Source organism: Stegastes partitus, unplaced genomic scaffold (genome assembly GCF_000690725.1).
Source record: "Stegastes partitus isolate 25-593 unplaced genomic scaffold, Stegastes_partitus-1.0.2 Scaffold349, whole genome shotgun sequence".
Lineage (NCBI taxonomy): Eukaryota > Metazoa > Chordata > Actinopteri > Pomacentridae > Stegastes > Stegastes partitus.
Genome location: NW_007578080.1, coordinates 28097 through 44006, shown reverse-complemented (window position 1 = coordinate 44006; position 15910 = coordinate 28097). Strand labels below are relative to the sequence as shown.

General features: G+C 40.6%; 3 protein-coding genes across 4 annotated transcripts in view; all 3 read left to right on the top strand.

The window, feature by feature from the left end:
- Positions 1-5991, top strand: part of adora2aa (adenosine A2a receptor a) — an 11584-nt gene extending 5593 nt beyond the window's left edge. The window contains exons 2-3 of one of the 2 annotated variants that reach the window (XM_008284149.1): positions 1191-1694; positions 4000-5991. In XM_008284149.1, the coding sequence (XP_008282371.1) occupies positions 1360-1694; positions 4000-5059 (1395 nt within the window). In that variant the 5' untranslated portion in view covers positions 1191-1359 and the 3' untranslated portion in view covers positions 5060-5991. Of the gene's footprint in view, positions 1-983; positions 1695-3999 lie in introns of both variants that reach the window. The other variant, XM_008284148.1, reaches the window with a different exon arrangement.
- Positions 5992-9560: 3569 nt separating this feature from the next.
- c8h22orf15 (chromosome 8 C22orf15 homolog) lies at positions 9561-11588 on the top strand. Its single transcript, XM_008284147.1, has 5 exons — positions 9561-9616; positions 9777-9863; positions 10151-10273; positions 10693-10764; positions 10998-11588. The coding sequence occupies exons 1-5, from the start codon at positions 9592-9594 to the stop codon at positions 11093-11095; spliced, it is 405 nt and encodes a 134-aa protein (XP_008282369.1). The 5' UTR covers positions 9561-9591; the 3' UTR covers positions 11096-11588.
- A 1214-nt stretch (positions 11589-12802) lies between these two features.
- Positions 12803-15910, top strand: part of upb1 (ureidopropionase, beta) — a 9062-nt gene continuing 5954 nt past the window's right edge. Inside the window, exons 1-2 of the mRNA XM_008284175.1 lie at positions 12803-12906; positions 14497-14668. Coding sequence (XP_008282397.1) covers positions 12803-12906; positions 14497-14668 — 276 coding nt within the window. The remainder of the gene's footprint in view (positions 12907-14496; positions 14669-15910) is intronic.

The window sequence follows — 15910 nt, the reverse complement described above, 5'->3', positions numbered from 1 at the left end:
CTAAAGCCCCTGACATAGCTTTGCAAGTGTTTCTCTGTAATATTGGAAAACACTGATGAAGTTCAAGATTAGAAAAAAACTGTTAACTGTTTGATTCAGTTTATCTGATCTGCTTCCTCATGACTGTGTTAATGTAGTTTGATCAGATTTGGCCAACCATGCTGGCAACGTAAATAAGATGGCAGCACATTCCTGTTTAAATTTTGCAAAATCTTAATTGATGTACGGAAAAAATGCGGCATTACATTTTTGATATCAGTGAAACAGCTCAGATAAAATCACAAATATAGAAACATTTGCCGGACGCAGACGCACTGCAACAATAAGTTTTGATGACCTTTAGGTCTACCAGTAGGAATCAAGAGGATTTTTTTTTGTTTTATTTTACACAAAAACCTCACATTCCATTCTTGGCAGTTTGATAAAATGTCCCAGAATGCAGAATAAAACTGAGAGAGTGAAGATTTTCACTTCCATTCAGAGGCTTTTTTTCCCTTTAGCATTGTCTATTTCCTGAGTATGTTTACTGTCTCACCAAAAGATGATGACAATGATGAAGTCAACACAAAGTGATCTCCCACCGCTCTTCTGCAGGGTCAAGAGGGTGTATTTACAGAAGACATCAGCAACCAAAAGTCCCACCAAACTTAACAGTGACATGGCTGTTTTTAAAGGCTGATTTGGGTTTTACTAACTATTTCAATCTTTACATCCAAGCTGCTGATGCTTTTTGGAACATCTTTGAATTTGACCATTCAAAGTTTTTTCCTCTTGTGAGACATTTTTTAAAAAAAAAAAAAGCTTCACTGAAGAAAATGCAATAATTATGTGTCAGTCTTTTCACATGTTACACAAGGGCAAACATTCAATTTTAGAAACATGTCTAACTTCTTGTTTTCTGCCTTGCTTATAAGCATATCTGATCTAAGTGTTTGTTGGTAAAGCATTTCCTCTTCTTCACCTCTGCTCCTCTTTATCACCAGCGATGTAACGTTCCAGTGTTGTGCGTAGCTGGCATCATCTCAGCCACTCTGTGAAATTCGTGGGAAAAAAAAAAAAAACGCTGAAGGGAAGGCGCTGAGGGGACAGGACTGCAGAGGAGCTTTGTACAAGGACAGGATGGAGGTGACTGTATCCTGTGCGTGGAGTCAAGAGTGTTGAGCTGAAGCTGAATAAACCTTTTTTTCCAGCTGTTTGAGCGGAGCAGGTGTGAAGGAGTTGCTTTTTGAGGAATCTGGTGGATGTTTCTGGAGCAGCTGCAGGTGAGGAGGCTGAGCTCAGCAGTTGCCAGGCTGCAGCTATGGACGTTGAGGAGCGGTTTCCTCCCTCCGTATCAGTGACCTCTTTGTTTGTCTCACCATGCTGTACGACTCCGCCGATATCATCTACATCGTCCTGGAGCTGCTGATTGCTGTGTTCTCCGTGCTGGGAAATGTGTTGGTCTGCTGGGCCGTGTGCCTCAACAGTAACCTGCAGAGCATCACCAACTTCTTCGTGGTGTCGCTGGCGGTGGCCGACATCGCCGTGGGTGTCCTGGCTATTCCCTTCGCCATTGTCATCAGCACTGGCTTCTGCTCCAACTTCTACGGATGCCTCTTCATGGCTTGCTTTGTGCTGATTCTCACACAGAGCTCCATCTTCAGCCTGTTGGCCATCGCTATAGACCGCTACATCGCAATCAAGATACCGCTCAGGTCAGTGATGAAGAGGGTAGAACTTGAGGGATTTCATTATTAAGTAGGAGATGAAACTGCGAAAAGTTTAATCCCACTATCTATGAAAAAAAAAAACATCATTTATAAAGGGTTTATAACTTTTAGGTGTGTGTTAATGGTCAGTAAGACATTTATTAATGCTATATAGATTATTTATAAATTGCAAATTAATATTTATCCATTTTGGAGTTAAGAGAGTTAAGAGAATAAAAAATGTTTCCTGGTGATTTATTAAAACTGCAGAATTGATACGTTGTTAGAAAGGGAAAGCCTGACTAACATTTTAACTCTACTGATACCAAATAGAAGACACCAAAGGGAATATTCCAACGTTGCACACCAAAAATTGAAACGTTTGAGAATTAATTTAATTAATAATTGATTTATAAAGCAGTAGTTGAGAGTTTATTAGTCATTAATAAGACAATTTGTTGCTTCTTCTGAACTATTTATAAATGCAGTCGTATTGGAATGCGGTGCCGAAATGTTTTGGGAGACAAAATAAGACCCAAAAAGGCATTGTTTAATATTCTTTCATAGAGAAAGCATTTTGTATGTCCCATGACTTTTTGTCTTTCTTTTCTAATCTATTTTGTAGTCCCAGGCAGACACTTCGTATTTCATTTTTGTCTCTGAGTAAAGACGTGACATTTGAACCAGAAAGTCTTGGCTGAATAAGTGTGTCCAGAAATGGTGTCTCCCATGAGGCCGTGTCCCCCTGGAGCAATCAAATAAATACTGCTCTAATTGCTTATACAGACTGCAAGAGCCCCTGTGTAATCTCATTTTATTACTTTGCTGTGAAAACACTGTCAGACGTCAGCTTTGATTTAATGGTTACATTTGCCGCGGACGGTGCGTCTACAGAACCTGTCACCGACTGCCCTGCGGACTGATAGTGATGCCGTAGCTCCGGCTCTGACCTCATCATGCTGAAATGTTGAAGCTCGGAGATGCATCGAGCTACTCGGCCTGTTTTGAGGACTTGAGCAGCCCGTTTTTGCACAGCCTCCTCCTCCTCCTCCTGCTGAAGATACGTGAGGCTCCCTTGGCGTTGTTTTTTTGCATCGCTGATGGGGGGGGCCTTGTTTTTGCAGCATTAACCTTTGCACTTTAACATCTCAAGAATGTGATTGAAACAAGCCAAATATCTCAGCTGCTCTCCCACACTGTGCTACAGGCGGATTCAAAATAGACTCCTTCCTTTGAGGAGTCCTGACAGACTTTGTTTGTTTATCCTTTTCTCTTTGAGTTCCGGGACGAGAAGTGCTTCCACGGAGCTATCTGATGGGCAAATTCAAAATGAAATGGAGCTAAATACGCTTTGTACCGTTCAATAAATCATTTTAGTTGGGGTGTCAGCTGAATGAAATGTACTACAAAGCTAGACTAACGTGTTAGCAGGCATGTTTAGCTTAAAATCTGAGTTTTCAATGTCACAGAGGTGGCTCTCTTTTAACATGCTAGATCACCATGGTAACTGATGCTGCACAACACTGCTCCAGAGGAGGATCTGGTCAGAGTTTGGGATTTAAATCGACTGTAAGACGCATCTCCCTTGAAACAATTCTTTTCCTGATACAGATTCTGAGCTGATGCAGTATGTTATATCTGCAAACCCGTTGAGCTGTGAGTTAGTGATCCCACTGAATGAAGCTGAGAAGTTGCGTTGCCACGGAAACTTACATGCATTCAGCTGGTGATGCATAAATGTGTTTCTTCTATGTCCTGATTTGCTATTAAGTCTGTCTCTGGTAATGCAGCTAATAGAACACAACATTCAATAACCTATTGCTGTTTATCATAATATTGAATCAGTCACATTTATTTTGTCCAAAAACAAAAAAATTTCCATGTATCCCTCATTATGAGACAATGTCAGACATAAATGCACTTCTTGAGTATTATGTTTAAATGTATGGCATTTATAGTTTAAAGTTTAGAAGATGAAATGTTACATGACATTAAAAGCACTTTTCTATCGGTGTCATCGCTCTCCATTATAACAACCTGTTCCTCTTGACTCACATTTATGTAGAAAAAGAACCAAAAGAATGCCTTAAATGTCACCTTTTTTTGGGAGTGAGGACAGAGCCTGAAAAAGAAAACTAACGAACAAAGAAAGTTGATAACCACCGTCATGATACCATTATTTCTGCTTGGGACTTTAGGTTTTGTTTAACCAGTTTACACAAAGAAAGCCTGACTGTATCAGTTTTCCTTCGTAGTCCAGCCCTCTGGTCAACAGAAGTGACATTGATGTTTCTGTTGTCTCCCCCTTAAGGTACAACAGTTTGGTAACAGGTCAGCGGGCTCGAGGCATCATCGCCATCTGCTGGGTTTTATCAATCATCATCGGTCTGACTCCCATGATGGGCTGGCACAACCTGTCTCAGAGCAGCAACAGTACCTGCCCACCTGACCAGATGAAGCAGAGCGACAACAATACCTGTTCGCCGGGCCTGATGGAGTGCAAGTTTGAGTCGGTGGTGAACATGAAGTATATGATTTACTTCAACTTTTTTGGCTGTGTTCTGATCCCCCTGCTGCTGATGCTGGCCATCTACCTGTGTATCTTCATGGCAGCTCGCTACCAGCTCAAGCTGATTGAAGTGAAGGCGGTTCATGGAGAGAAGTCTCGCTCCACGCTGCAGAAGGAGGTCCAGGCTGCCAAGTCCCTGGCCATCATTGTGGGGCTGTTTGCAGTCTGCTGGCTGCCGTTACACATCATTAACTGCTTCACCGTCTTCTGTCCTCAGTGTGACCGTTCTCCGCTCTGGGTCATAAATGTCGCCATTATCCTGTCTCATGCCAACTCTGTAGTCAACCCCTTCATCTACGCTTACCGCATCCGGGAATTCCGGCAAACCTTTCGTAAGATTATCCGGCGCTACATCTTGGGCCGGCAGGAGGTGTTTGAGAGCAGCAGCAGTAAGCGTAACTCTACTTACAACAGCATCACAGACTCCATTAGACTGAAGGCTGATGGCCTCAGCTTTGACCTTTTCACAGAGCACAGCAACAACAGTAGCTATGAAAATTCTTGCCGCTGCCCGACTCACGTCTCTCCTGTAGGGTCCGATATGGTGGCAGTATCCCACACCCCTCTGTCAGTCATTATCTCCCACTGTCCTAAGATGGAGACGTGTCCACTGAAAGCCCTCAGACAGACTCCAGCCCCCCTGGACCATCATCTGCAGTACTCGGTGCAACAGCATGACTGTGCTGGAGCAGAAGTCCTGGAAGAGAAAGGCGATCAGAACCTCGGCTCAGCCCACATCACATTGCTGTTCAGCAAGCCAAGCAGGAGGAGCTGCTGTAGTGAACTGACAAAGGTGTCTTGATGCATGCGCACGAGGGGTCATGCACTAATTCAGGAACTTTGCTGTAAAATATCAGCATCAGCTCAGGATCAGAATAAATCCAGACTGTAACCAGATAACAAACAATGAATGTCACCGAGATAACTTGTCTTCACTATTTAAGTACACTTTAAGTCACAATAAGAGTCTAAAAGCACTGCTGGCGGCTTGGGTAGGACGAGCTGCTTCTTAACAACCCACATGACAGAGAGTGTTGAAACAGACTGACACTCTGGTCTGAAAGGTGCAGGGACACACATCAAAAAAGGCTGCCTCAATAAATAAAGTCACTGAACGATTTTGCTTTGACCAGTAAAATTGCCACCAAAGAGAGAAGAAAGAGAGCCAATGGAGACAAGGGATGGACGTCTTACCCTGTTAGACCTGTAAGAATTAAATGAAGTGTTACTGGTTTCCTGTCTGGATGTCCATCTTTCTTTAAACACAGTGTGAGTAACTTTCTCTTTTTTTTTTCCAACCCCATTGCTCCCTGTGGGCCCATGCCATTTGTGAGTGGACTAAAAAGGACAGTACAGAGTGGTTCCTGTTTGTGTCAATAGCAATGTAATACTTCTCACGTTTTTCAAGCAAAGGCTGGAAATGAGGTGATGCAATGCTGAAATGTAACCTTGTGTTTTTGTTTGCTCAGTGAAAGAATGAGGCTTTAATTTGTGCTTGTTTCAGTGAGATTACTGCAAATGCAGACACAGTTTGATAGATGATGGAAAATAATTTGAAGCAAGTTGTAAATAATTACATTTTAAACTTGAAAAAAATACTCAGTCTCATCACCTTTTTATTTTTCCTGATGGGTTTATCCTGAGTCCAGCGCAGCTATTGTCTTCCATGCACTTACAAGCAGACTGGCACAAAGACTTGTCTTTAAATAAATACCTTTGCCTTTTTGAAGTGTACCTCGTGTATTTACATTCTGAAATGGCCACAAAATGATCGCAGTCCTTATTCAGTAGCTGTAAGAACAGCTTCCATTGGCTCTTCACCAGACAGAGTCATGTTTCATATCAGATCTGGAAGTCTATACAACTGAGTCAGGGACCTGGCCTGCTCATTCTGGGAAATGGTTCGTTAAGCTGTCAAACTATCTTTGGGTTTCTTTATTTTCTCAGCTTTTATCGCAAACTCCCCCGTGAGTTCAGGTTACAGGGCTCAGGGCCTACTTCTTTCTGAAAGCGTCCCCAGGGGTCTGTAGTTCTTTTTTAAAGATTCACCACAGAGATCTCCTGGGTCCTTGTGCTTTGCTGCTTGTCTTGTGTGGCATCTTGTCTCATCAGCTGGGTAATATTGAGGTTATGTTTCAAAAAATTTTAGGCTATTAAAGCTTGACAGATGATTAGCTTTTTGTTAAAAAATTTTAGAAGTCATTTTGTGTAAATATGTTTATTTGGTTCATACCATGCTTCTGTCCTCATGTTAACTATAATCAGCAGACTAGCTTAGCTTAATATCAAAAGTGAAAGCAGCAGCCGTCAACTTAAAAGCTCTGACAAAACCCATGGTAGTTTTATAAGGCATTAAGTTGTGTTTACAACTTGTTTCTGGTGCATTTATGCAAGAGTAAACCTGCAATGTCAGATTTTTGAGCTACTCACAGGCAGTGCAAACATTGTGAACATATTGTTGACATATTTAAGGTTGGCATGATGAACTTGTTAGCAGATACTTGCTTATTTACCTTAGGCCATGCATTAAAGATGGAGGTGGAATCCTGGTTGGAAAAGTGAAGTACAGAAGTACTCTAAACCTACTTTCTTTCCTACAGAGGTGACACCTCTGGTTGAAATAAAGATTGCACAGAAGTGAGAAAAGACCCCACTTCTCCTTTTGTTTTTTTACTTAAGTAAATATTTTCCTAATGAGTTTATGGTCTCATTTGCTACTTTTCTACCTTCTTCAATACTGCATGACATTCAGTTTGTAAATCATGGTCCCATTTATAGCAAAATAGTCAATAAAGCAGAGTATGCTTTATTGAAGGGTTACCTTGTCATTGACAGGTTGTTACCATATTGTATGTTGTCACATTCTCAGTGAGATACACTCCTCATTTGTCATGTCTGGCCAAGTTCTAAGCTTGGGGCTTCAAAATGGTATTTCACAAACCAATTAATGGGACAATTCCTCCTTCCATCTTTTATAAATTCTGTTATTTACACATCCCTCTCTTAAAAAGACCATGTTTTCACTTGCTAGTTGCTAATGGAGCCTGTGCTGAGCAGATCCTGCACAGTGGGACAGTAAGTTTGGGACTCATCTGACTGAAACTCACTATGAAGCTGAGCAAAGCAAGAGGAAGCTGCAGCTCTGAGGCTGATTTTCGCAGTTAATGGTCAGTCACATTGTTTGTCAGTTAATCCAGTTATGATACAAAATTGATTGTAGGTGCTTTAAGACGTTCCAGTAACAGATTAAGCCACATCGCTACTGATTAAGCACAATAGTGTCTTCAATATAACAATACACTGTGAATGAAGCTAATAGTGACTGCAGTTGTAACTAGCCGTAATTGATTTTCTTGCAAACTGAATTAACTTTCAATCTCTGTGTTACATTCAGAAAATCTTAGTTATTAATGATTCTGGGGATGTTAGGTTAACTGCAGTCAGCATCCTGTTGCTGGTGTGTGTTAGTTGGCACAAGCAGGCCTCCTGGGTATCGGCCAGAACAGTGATGTAACGTACACGAGACTGAACGGGACTGACTGGCATCATAATGACAGTTACACACAAAGTCACACTGCTGTTACAGTTTGACTATAAACTATATTTGACTCTCCAGCGCTGGCACAGCATCAAACAAAACATGGAGATTTGGGGAGAACTTGTGTCTGTGCTGTGCTGAGAGAAGGTCGATACCAGTTGTTGACTTTAGCAGACTCCATTTTAACTCCAACATAGCTAATGTTGCACACTGTTGCTGCTCGAGTGGAAGAGAAGCTTTAGGGAAAGGCACCATAAATGTCACATATGTTGAATTATCTGGAAAAAATCATCCCTTTTCATGGAAATCAGTCCACAGGCTGTTATTGGGACTGAAAACTGAAACCACCATTTAAATGCCAAACACTGCAGTTTCTCCAATGGCCACTTCGGGCTGGCTCCAAAATTTCCATCCATCCATCATCTGTACACCTTAATCCTCACTATGGGGGGCTGGAATCTATCCCAGCTGACTTAGGGTGAAGGCAGGGGACACCCTGGACAGGTCATCAGTCTATCACAGGGCTACACTTAGAGACAGACAACCAAGCACACTCACATTCACACCTACGGACAATTTAGAATCACCAATTAACCTCAGCATGATTTGGACTGTGGGAGGAAGCCGGAAAACCCAGAGAGAACCCACGCTGCACGGGGAGAACATGCAAACTCCACGCAGAAAGATCCCGGGTGTCCTCCCCGGGACGCGAACCGACGACCTTCTTGCTGCGAGGCAACAGTGCTAACCACCGAGCCACCTTGCAGCTCCAAAAGTTTTTATAGGTATTTTTTTCACAACTCATTGTTGAAATCGTATTAAGACTTAAAGTTATGCATAATTAAGGGTGTGAGTGACAGTGGGTGTGGTCATAGGTGAGTCTATTGCCAAGACACAAAAGGGTCCATATCCATTTATGTGCCACCTTTTTGATCATTGTAGGTTTAGTTGAAGTCAGGTACTTGCAAAGATGGCAATGGTTGGGCGCACTACACCAAGCTTCAAAGCTGCTGCTGAGGAGGCCTATGGGTGGAGTCATGGAGGGTTTGTCCATTGTACATACAGTCAGTGATGTAAACTGTTGGCGCTGTACGGAGCAGAAGAAGGGCAACAAGGCACTTGAGAGAGAACCTAAACATCTCATCCTTTGAACTTTCTTGGAAAATTAATCTCAAGAATTTTACATAAAAATCTGTCCACAAGATATCCTTTTTTAACTTACGATCTGTTTGGACAGTAAAAAAAAAGCAATCAAAGCATGGAAATTGCTTCACATTCTTAGATACCTGTAAAAGTAGATTAAATCTCTCCTTTCCAAGTATTACAGAAAGTGCAGATTGTGTTGGACCATTTACCTTGTTAGTTCCAAGACACAGAGGGAACAATAAAACTTCAGTTTTTCAGTTCTGACATCACTGTGTAAAAAAGCTGCAGTAAAGTCCAATGTGCTGGTCTGTCTGTGTGTAGAAACGCCATGGAAACAAGCAACAGTAGTCTTTTGTCACCTCATTTAAAAGTCCTCAGCTTTGTAAAGGAGAAGACTAGGTGGATGCAAAAGTGTGTGTGTGTGTGTGTGTGTGTGTGTGTTTACAATCTCTACATTATGCAGGCCTTTTCATACAGCTTCTCTCAGAGCTTAGTGTGTGTGAAAAAGTACAGAACACAACTCTTTTATTGTTCTTGGGGCCCAGTCCAAACTTCTTCAAAGACTCCCTGAACTATTTGGAATAAACAGATGCTTTCAACTACAAGTAGTGGCAGCACCAGTGGAGCTGAACTGCAGTCAGGACCAGAAGATGTTTGTTACTATCCTGTTTGGAGGTTAGTAGCAGTTTCTGGGAAATGTTTTTTGTGTTTTTCATGTGCCTGGCTGGCACGAAATGTTTAATTTGTGGACAGTAAATAGTGGATAAACAGTGTGTTCAACACAGGGACACATTTTTGTTTTTGTGCATGTGTTTTGACATCGTTTTTTTGGCAGACGGCAAGATGGAAATGTTCAATCTCAACTGCAAGCTAATAAACTTCATCCATCATTTAAAGGAGAGGTGCTGTCTGGACTTCAAAGGTACTTACAGATTTTTACATGTATTGGCAGTGGCTTGAACGTATAGTAGCAAGAGACCTTTATCATTCATCAGTTAAGTGTAGCTGCAATATCCAGCCTCCCATAGAGATGTCTGTCAGAAAATCAGCATCAGTTCCTTCTATAGCATTAATAACTTGAATTAATGTGAGTCTGAGAACTTTTAGAAACAGGCGTCATCTGTTGATTGACACATACTTTTATTACTTTCACCTGGATGATTGTGTCAAAGAAAACAAGCATTCAAAGACTGACAATTCTTTGTGTAGATTGTGTGGACCTGATAGACAGCAGTGGTAAAGTGATGAACCTGGAGGCGAGGCAGCACAGCGTGGCTCTTGCCAGCAGCGTCCTGGTACAGAGACAGTACTACGTCCTCCTGAGAGTCTGCCGTGAGTCCATCTGCGCCGTCCATCAACAGAACTTCAAAGGAATAAATGTCCAGTCTAATCGAGTTAACAATGTCTGGCTTTAAATAATTTGATTCCACATTTAGATATATAATGATAAGTGACAGAACAAATGAATGCTGGTGCTTTTTAATGTTTCAGAGGAACCATGAATGAACATCATGTTACAGACCCAATTCTAATTTTTTAAGATGAATGAAAGACTTACATTGTAGCTGCGCTTGGTTGTCTGTCTCTATATGTAGCCCTGCGATAGACTGGCGACCTGTCCAGGGTGTCCCCTACCTTCGCCCTAAGTCAGCTGGGATAGGCTCGACCCTAGCGAGGATTTAGCAGTGTATAGATAATGGATGGATGGATGATTGTAGCTGCATTAAATGGGTGGCTTTGCTTTTCTCCAGGAGATGATGCTGGAGGACGGAAATATGTCTCCCTCCTAAACAACTACAGTCAGAGTCACCCTGAGTTAACAGGTAACAAAAACCCAAAGGAACACCAAAGAAAAACAATAACAACAACAACAACAACAACAACAACAACAACAACAACAACAAAAAACTGAACCAAACAGGACTGACCAAGCAGTGGACTTTAACTGGCACTCTGAGGCCTCCTGCTGGTCAAACTGTCATCTACAATTTTAAAAAATGTTACTACAAAGACACACTAACCTATGATATCTGCTTTATTCATGCTTGTGTTGTAGAGCTGCTGAGGAAACTGTCAAACCCCCTCAAGGATTCAGACAGAAAGACTAGAAGAGGACAGATGCAAAGGAGCAAAAACATCTCTGCAAAGAGATGAGAAACCAAATCAAATAGTTTCTACCTTAAGGTCTGATTTCTTTACATTTCCTCATGAAGTTACATAAAAGAGATGAACTGTATTCTGCAATAACACTCACTCAGATGTGAGGAATTAGTAGTCATATGTTTCCTTTTATTTAGCAAATGTCAAATAAATAGTGTTTTTAGTAGAAGATGGTTGAAACTTTCTTTAATAGAATCATTGTATGAAGGATAAAAAGTGAGTGTCATGTCTTATCTTGTTTTTTCTGATCATGCCATCACAGTTGCGAAATAGACTGATGGTAACTGCTCCAACCACAAAGTTTGGAAACACCCAATTTAGACTTCTGCAGAAATTGCAAGCATGTTCCTGAGATAACGTCTGTTAACGATTGAGTGTTATTGCAGGCATGACATTACAGATTAAACACTGATCAAACACAACTGTGGCATGAAGACATGTGGCTTTGCTTTAGACTTACTGAAAACTTTGGTTACCTAATAGACAGCAGAAGATGTTTTTAAGTAACAGAAGTGATAAAACAATGGCATTAGTTTGCCAACTTCGTCATTAATAACCACTAAATGCACTTTTCCATGTATCAAAGGATATTAATATAAAAACATTTCTCTAATGTGCTTAGAATCTCTGTGCTCTCAGAAAAATATTGGCTATTTAATGATTCTTTATTTTTTATTAGAGTTATTTGGTGGCAGGTGGCAGCAAAAATTAGAGCTGCATTATTGTAATTAATGATTTATTGGCACACAATCTGATCAGTTAATCAATGAATTTCTAAAAAACATCAGAAAACAGTGATTCTTGTAATATGTTGTTCTGTCTGAACAACAGTCCACAACTGGAAGATAATGTTACCTCCAATGCTATCACCATATCTTGTTTAATGTGAACTTTCTTTCTGTTTGGTAAGTTGATGTGTATCAGGGAGACACACCTCAATGTTCAGGTTCTATTAAGTTTAGTTTTCTATTTTGTGTTTCATTCTTATGAGGCTTTTTGTATTTTTGATGTATGTTTATTTATTTTAATGGCTCTTCTATGAATCTGTGTTTTGATCCCCTCTTTTACAATTGTATTTTGCAAAAATCTATGTAAGGTTTGTCTTGTACAAAAAAAAAAAAGGTTTTAAAGGAATGGACCCAAAAAATTCTTGCTTCATAATTGCACCTATAAAACTGCTTATAAAGTCTTGCTGTTAAAACACAACCAGGTGGGTCCATAAAGAACTATCTTGAAAATGATTCCTAAAAAAATTACTTTTGCTTAAATTCTTTGGAGCACAGTTTATGGTGCCTTAAAGATTTCTGGTGGAACTCAAATAGTTTTTTTTTTTTTAATGGCATCCCTACAAAGATCCAATAAACTTTTATATGATTACTTTTGGGTGTACTGAGCAGTTACGAGATTTTGACGTTGTCTAGGAAAACAAACAAACGACTGAGATCAGGAGGCAGGAGCTCTGTATGTAACAGTGGGGGCAGCAGCCTTGGACACTCAGGCCTAACGCCGCCCCTGGACTGAGCCTCACGGAGGGTTTTAAACTCATGTCAATAAATGACCAGTTTCTGCAACTGAAGCTCGTCTTTCGAAAGCACTGCAGACTATATAAGGAGTGATCGAGATAAAAGGTGCAAACAGGCAGTAAGCAGGAGAATCTGAAGTGCGCTGCTGCTGCTGCTGCAAACAGAGGAAACTGCAGAAATGTCTACATGTGAGTTTGAATCCGTGGAGAAATGTCTGGAGTCTCACCTGCCAGAGGCCGAGCTGACCGAGGTCAGACGGATCCTGTTCGGGAAGGAAACTAAGTAAGTTGTCATGCTTACTGTGTCCGTTGTTTTTAAATACGCTGAACTGGACGTATAAAGGCTTGACTATTTGTATTTATGTTGTTATTTCTGTTGAATGTGTTCTTGGTAAATTATTATTCTGCTGAGTGGACTTTGGTTTGAGCTGCAGGCTTCTACACGCAACCTTCAACCTGTCCGAAGAAAACATTAATCACAAATGTGGTTTGTGTGTCCAAGCAGGCCTCACAACTGTACAAAGGATTCAGAACTTACACTGACCCCTTCAGTTCTGCACACTATGTGATATAAATTTAATTTAAATTGAAAATTGATACAATTGCCATTTGACATCAATTTACACTCAACAACCAACAGTAACAAGGTGAACACATTTTAATTTTTTTTGTAAATTTATTACAAATCCAAAACAGAAACCTGTCATTTATATAAGCAGCAATAGATCCTTCACTCAGTGCTTGGTAGAAGACCATGTGAATCTTGGGAGAGTCTCCACAGGATTGTGTCTTTGCATTTTGGGAAAGTTATGCTGTTCTTGCGCTAAAAGGTTAACCATCACCCCAGGTTCAGGTCAGTGTACTGTAGAGCAGGTTTTCAAGGACCTCTCTGTATTTGACAACTTTGACCAGCCTCCCTGCAGCTTAGAAGCACCCGCTCTATTATAGTGAGTGTTGGGTTCAAATTCATCACTTGGTTTTTATCCTGACATGCAATGTGAATTGTGAGACTTTACAGACGGAGGTGTGAGGTTTTTTAAACTCTGTCCAAGCCATTCAGTTTGTCACAGTTGGAATCTGTGGAAGCCGTAGATGCATCTTTTGAAGCTTAAGGATAATTAAAGCAAACATAAGACACTGGCTGAACATTGACTGAGTTATTTATGTTGCATTTAAAATTATACACAACAGAGAACAATGCACAGATGAAGAAGGAAAACTATTAAGGTTACAGCTACATCTACAGTTTTGTTTTGTTTTTTAAGTCTACAATCCGCCAATAAAATGTCAAAATGTAGTGAAACATATCTTCATGAATGCTGTAGGTGACATAATCAAATGACTGTCAAACCAAATGCCCCACATCCAGTTTACTGAGATGACCAAGAAAGCAGCAAATGGTAACATTTGAGAAGCTGCAACCAGCAATTGTGACATCTTTTTGAAAAATATTTTAATCAGTGTGGATTTTTTTTTCTTGGCTAGAAGGGAAAACATTTTTTTCCTGTTCTTGGACCAGGCTGTATCTGTTAAAGCTCAACTCACCACCACTTTTCAAATGCTGCCAAGCACAACTTGTCCAGCGATTAGACTGTCAGGTATGCGTTGCATCATATTTGATAGAGTGGCAGCTGAGAAGGTTTAGAATTGGTTGAAGAACGTCAGTGGTCATTGACTGTGAGTGTTTTTTGTCTCGCTTAAATGAAATTCTTTCAGGTGTCTTATAAAGTGCAAGGTTATCTAATTTGAACTAATAGTTGTAGAGTTGTTATTGACTGAATTTTGGTGTTTTTTAAGCAGAAATTTAAAAAAATAACCCAAGCTTTAAGGGCTAAACCTAAAGGACACTCATGAAGTATGTGCTCCCTTGCAGGAAGCTGGACCTCCCGGCCTGTGCTGTGGAAGCTGCCTCAGAGCGTGACTTTGAGCTGAAAGGATACAGATTTGATGCTGTACAGGAGCAGCTGAGGCCACCCAGAAGAATCCGGGTGGGACTGATTCAGCACCGCATTGTTCTGCCAACTGATGCTCCCATCCTGGACCAGGTCAGGACCGACACACATCACTTACCAGAACACACATGTACACACTGCTGTTGTTGTACNTGCTTTAGACTTACTGAAAACTTTGGTTACCTAATAGACAGCAGAAGATGTTTTTAAGTAACAGAAGTGATAAAACAATGGAAAATGACTACAACACGCATAGATTTCGAACTGTAGTATGTATTTTGATTAGGATAACTTAAGTTTGAATACTCTTGTAAGAATATATTGCAAATTTGAGGAATAAATACTTTTATTTTCTTTACTTTAATGTGTGTGTGGTATTTTCTTCGAAGCATTCTAGAACAAAGACCATTGTCACCACACTGCCCCTTAATAATGCACAGCAGCAAATTGATTATTTTTCTTAGATTGCTCTTCAGTTATAAATCAAGTTATAAGTTTCTGTTTCTTTCTTTCTGTTCCACATTCATGTCACAGTGAATGACAAGATGTGCCATGCAGCAGAAACATTTTACAACTACTGAGCTGCCCATTTTTAGCTGGAGTGAGATGGTCATATCTCAGGTTATTAATGCTCATTTTATGTAGTAGTTACACTGCTTAACCCTCACCAGGGTCGCGGGGGAGCTGGAGCTTATCCCAGCCGACTTAGGGCGAAGGCAGGGGACACCCTGGACACCAATCACCAATTAACCTCAGCATGTTTTTTGGACTGTGTGGGAAGAAGCCGGAGAACCCGGAGAGAACCCACGCTGCATGGGGAGAACATGCAAACTCCACGCAGAAAGATCCCGGTGACCCACTAGGACGCAAACCGGCGACCTTCTTGCTGCGAGGCAACAGTGCTACCAACTGCACCGCTCTAAAATCCTAATAACACAATACTTTAAATAAATAACTATAATAATGATCAGAGTGAATCTGCTGCTAGAGATGATAAACAAACTTAGTGTTGCTCTGATCGTGTTCAAACTGACTTTATTGAAGCTTTATAAAATAGAATTTGAGGTTCTTCTGTGAAAGTAGATGTTTCTGTTGGTGATTGTTTAGTTTTTTTTCAGTAGGTTCCCTAGTTTTAGATGTAAGCATCATCTTAAAAGCCAGATCTTTTTTCTGGTCTTGTCTATTTCTTTTTTCACTACTAGTTCTATTGTAGTTTGCCAACTTCGTCATTTCTAACCACTAAATGCACTTTTCTATGTATCAAAGGATATTAATATAAAAACATTTCTCTAATGTGCTTAGAATCTCTGTGCTCTCAGAAAAATATTGGCTATT

Bases quoted from the DNA above. Each gene is read 5' to 3' on its own strand.
- c8h22orf15 (XM_008284147.1), top strand. From the start codon at position 9,592: ATGTTTGTTACTATCCTGTTTGGAG. The intron at 9,617-9,776 runs GTTAGTAGCAGT...TTTTTTTGGCAG, and splicing joins TGTTACTATCCTGTTTGGAG to ACGGCAAGATGGAAATGTTC. The intron at 10,765-10,997 runs GTAACAAAAACC...CTTGTGTTGTAG, and splicing joins GAGTCACCCTGAGTTAACAG to AGCTGCTGAGGAAACTGTCA.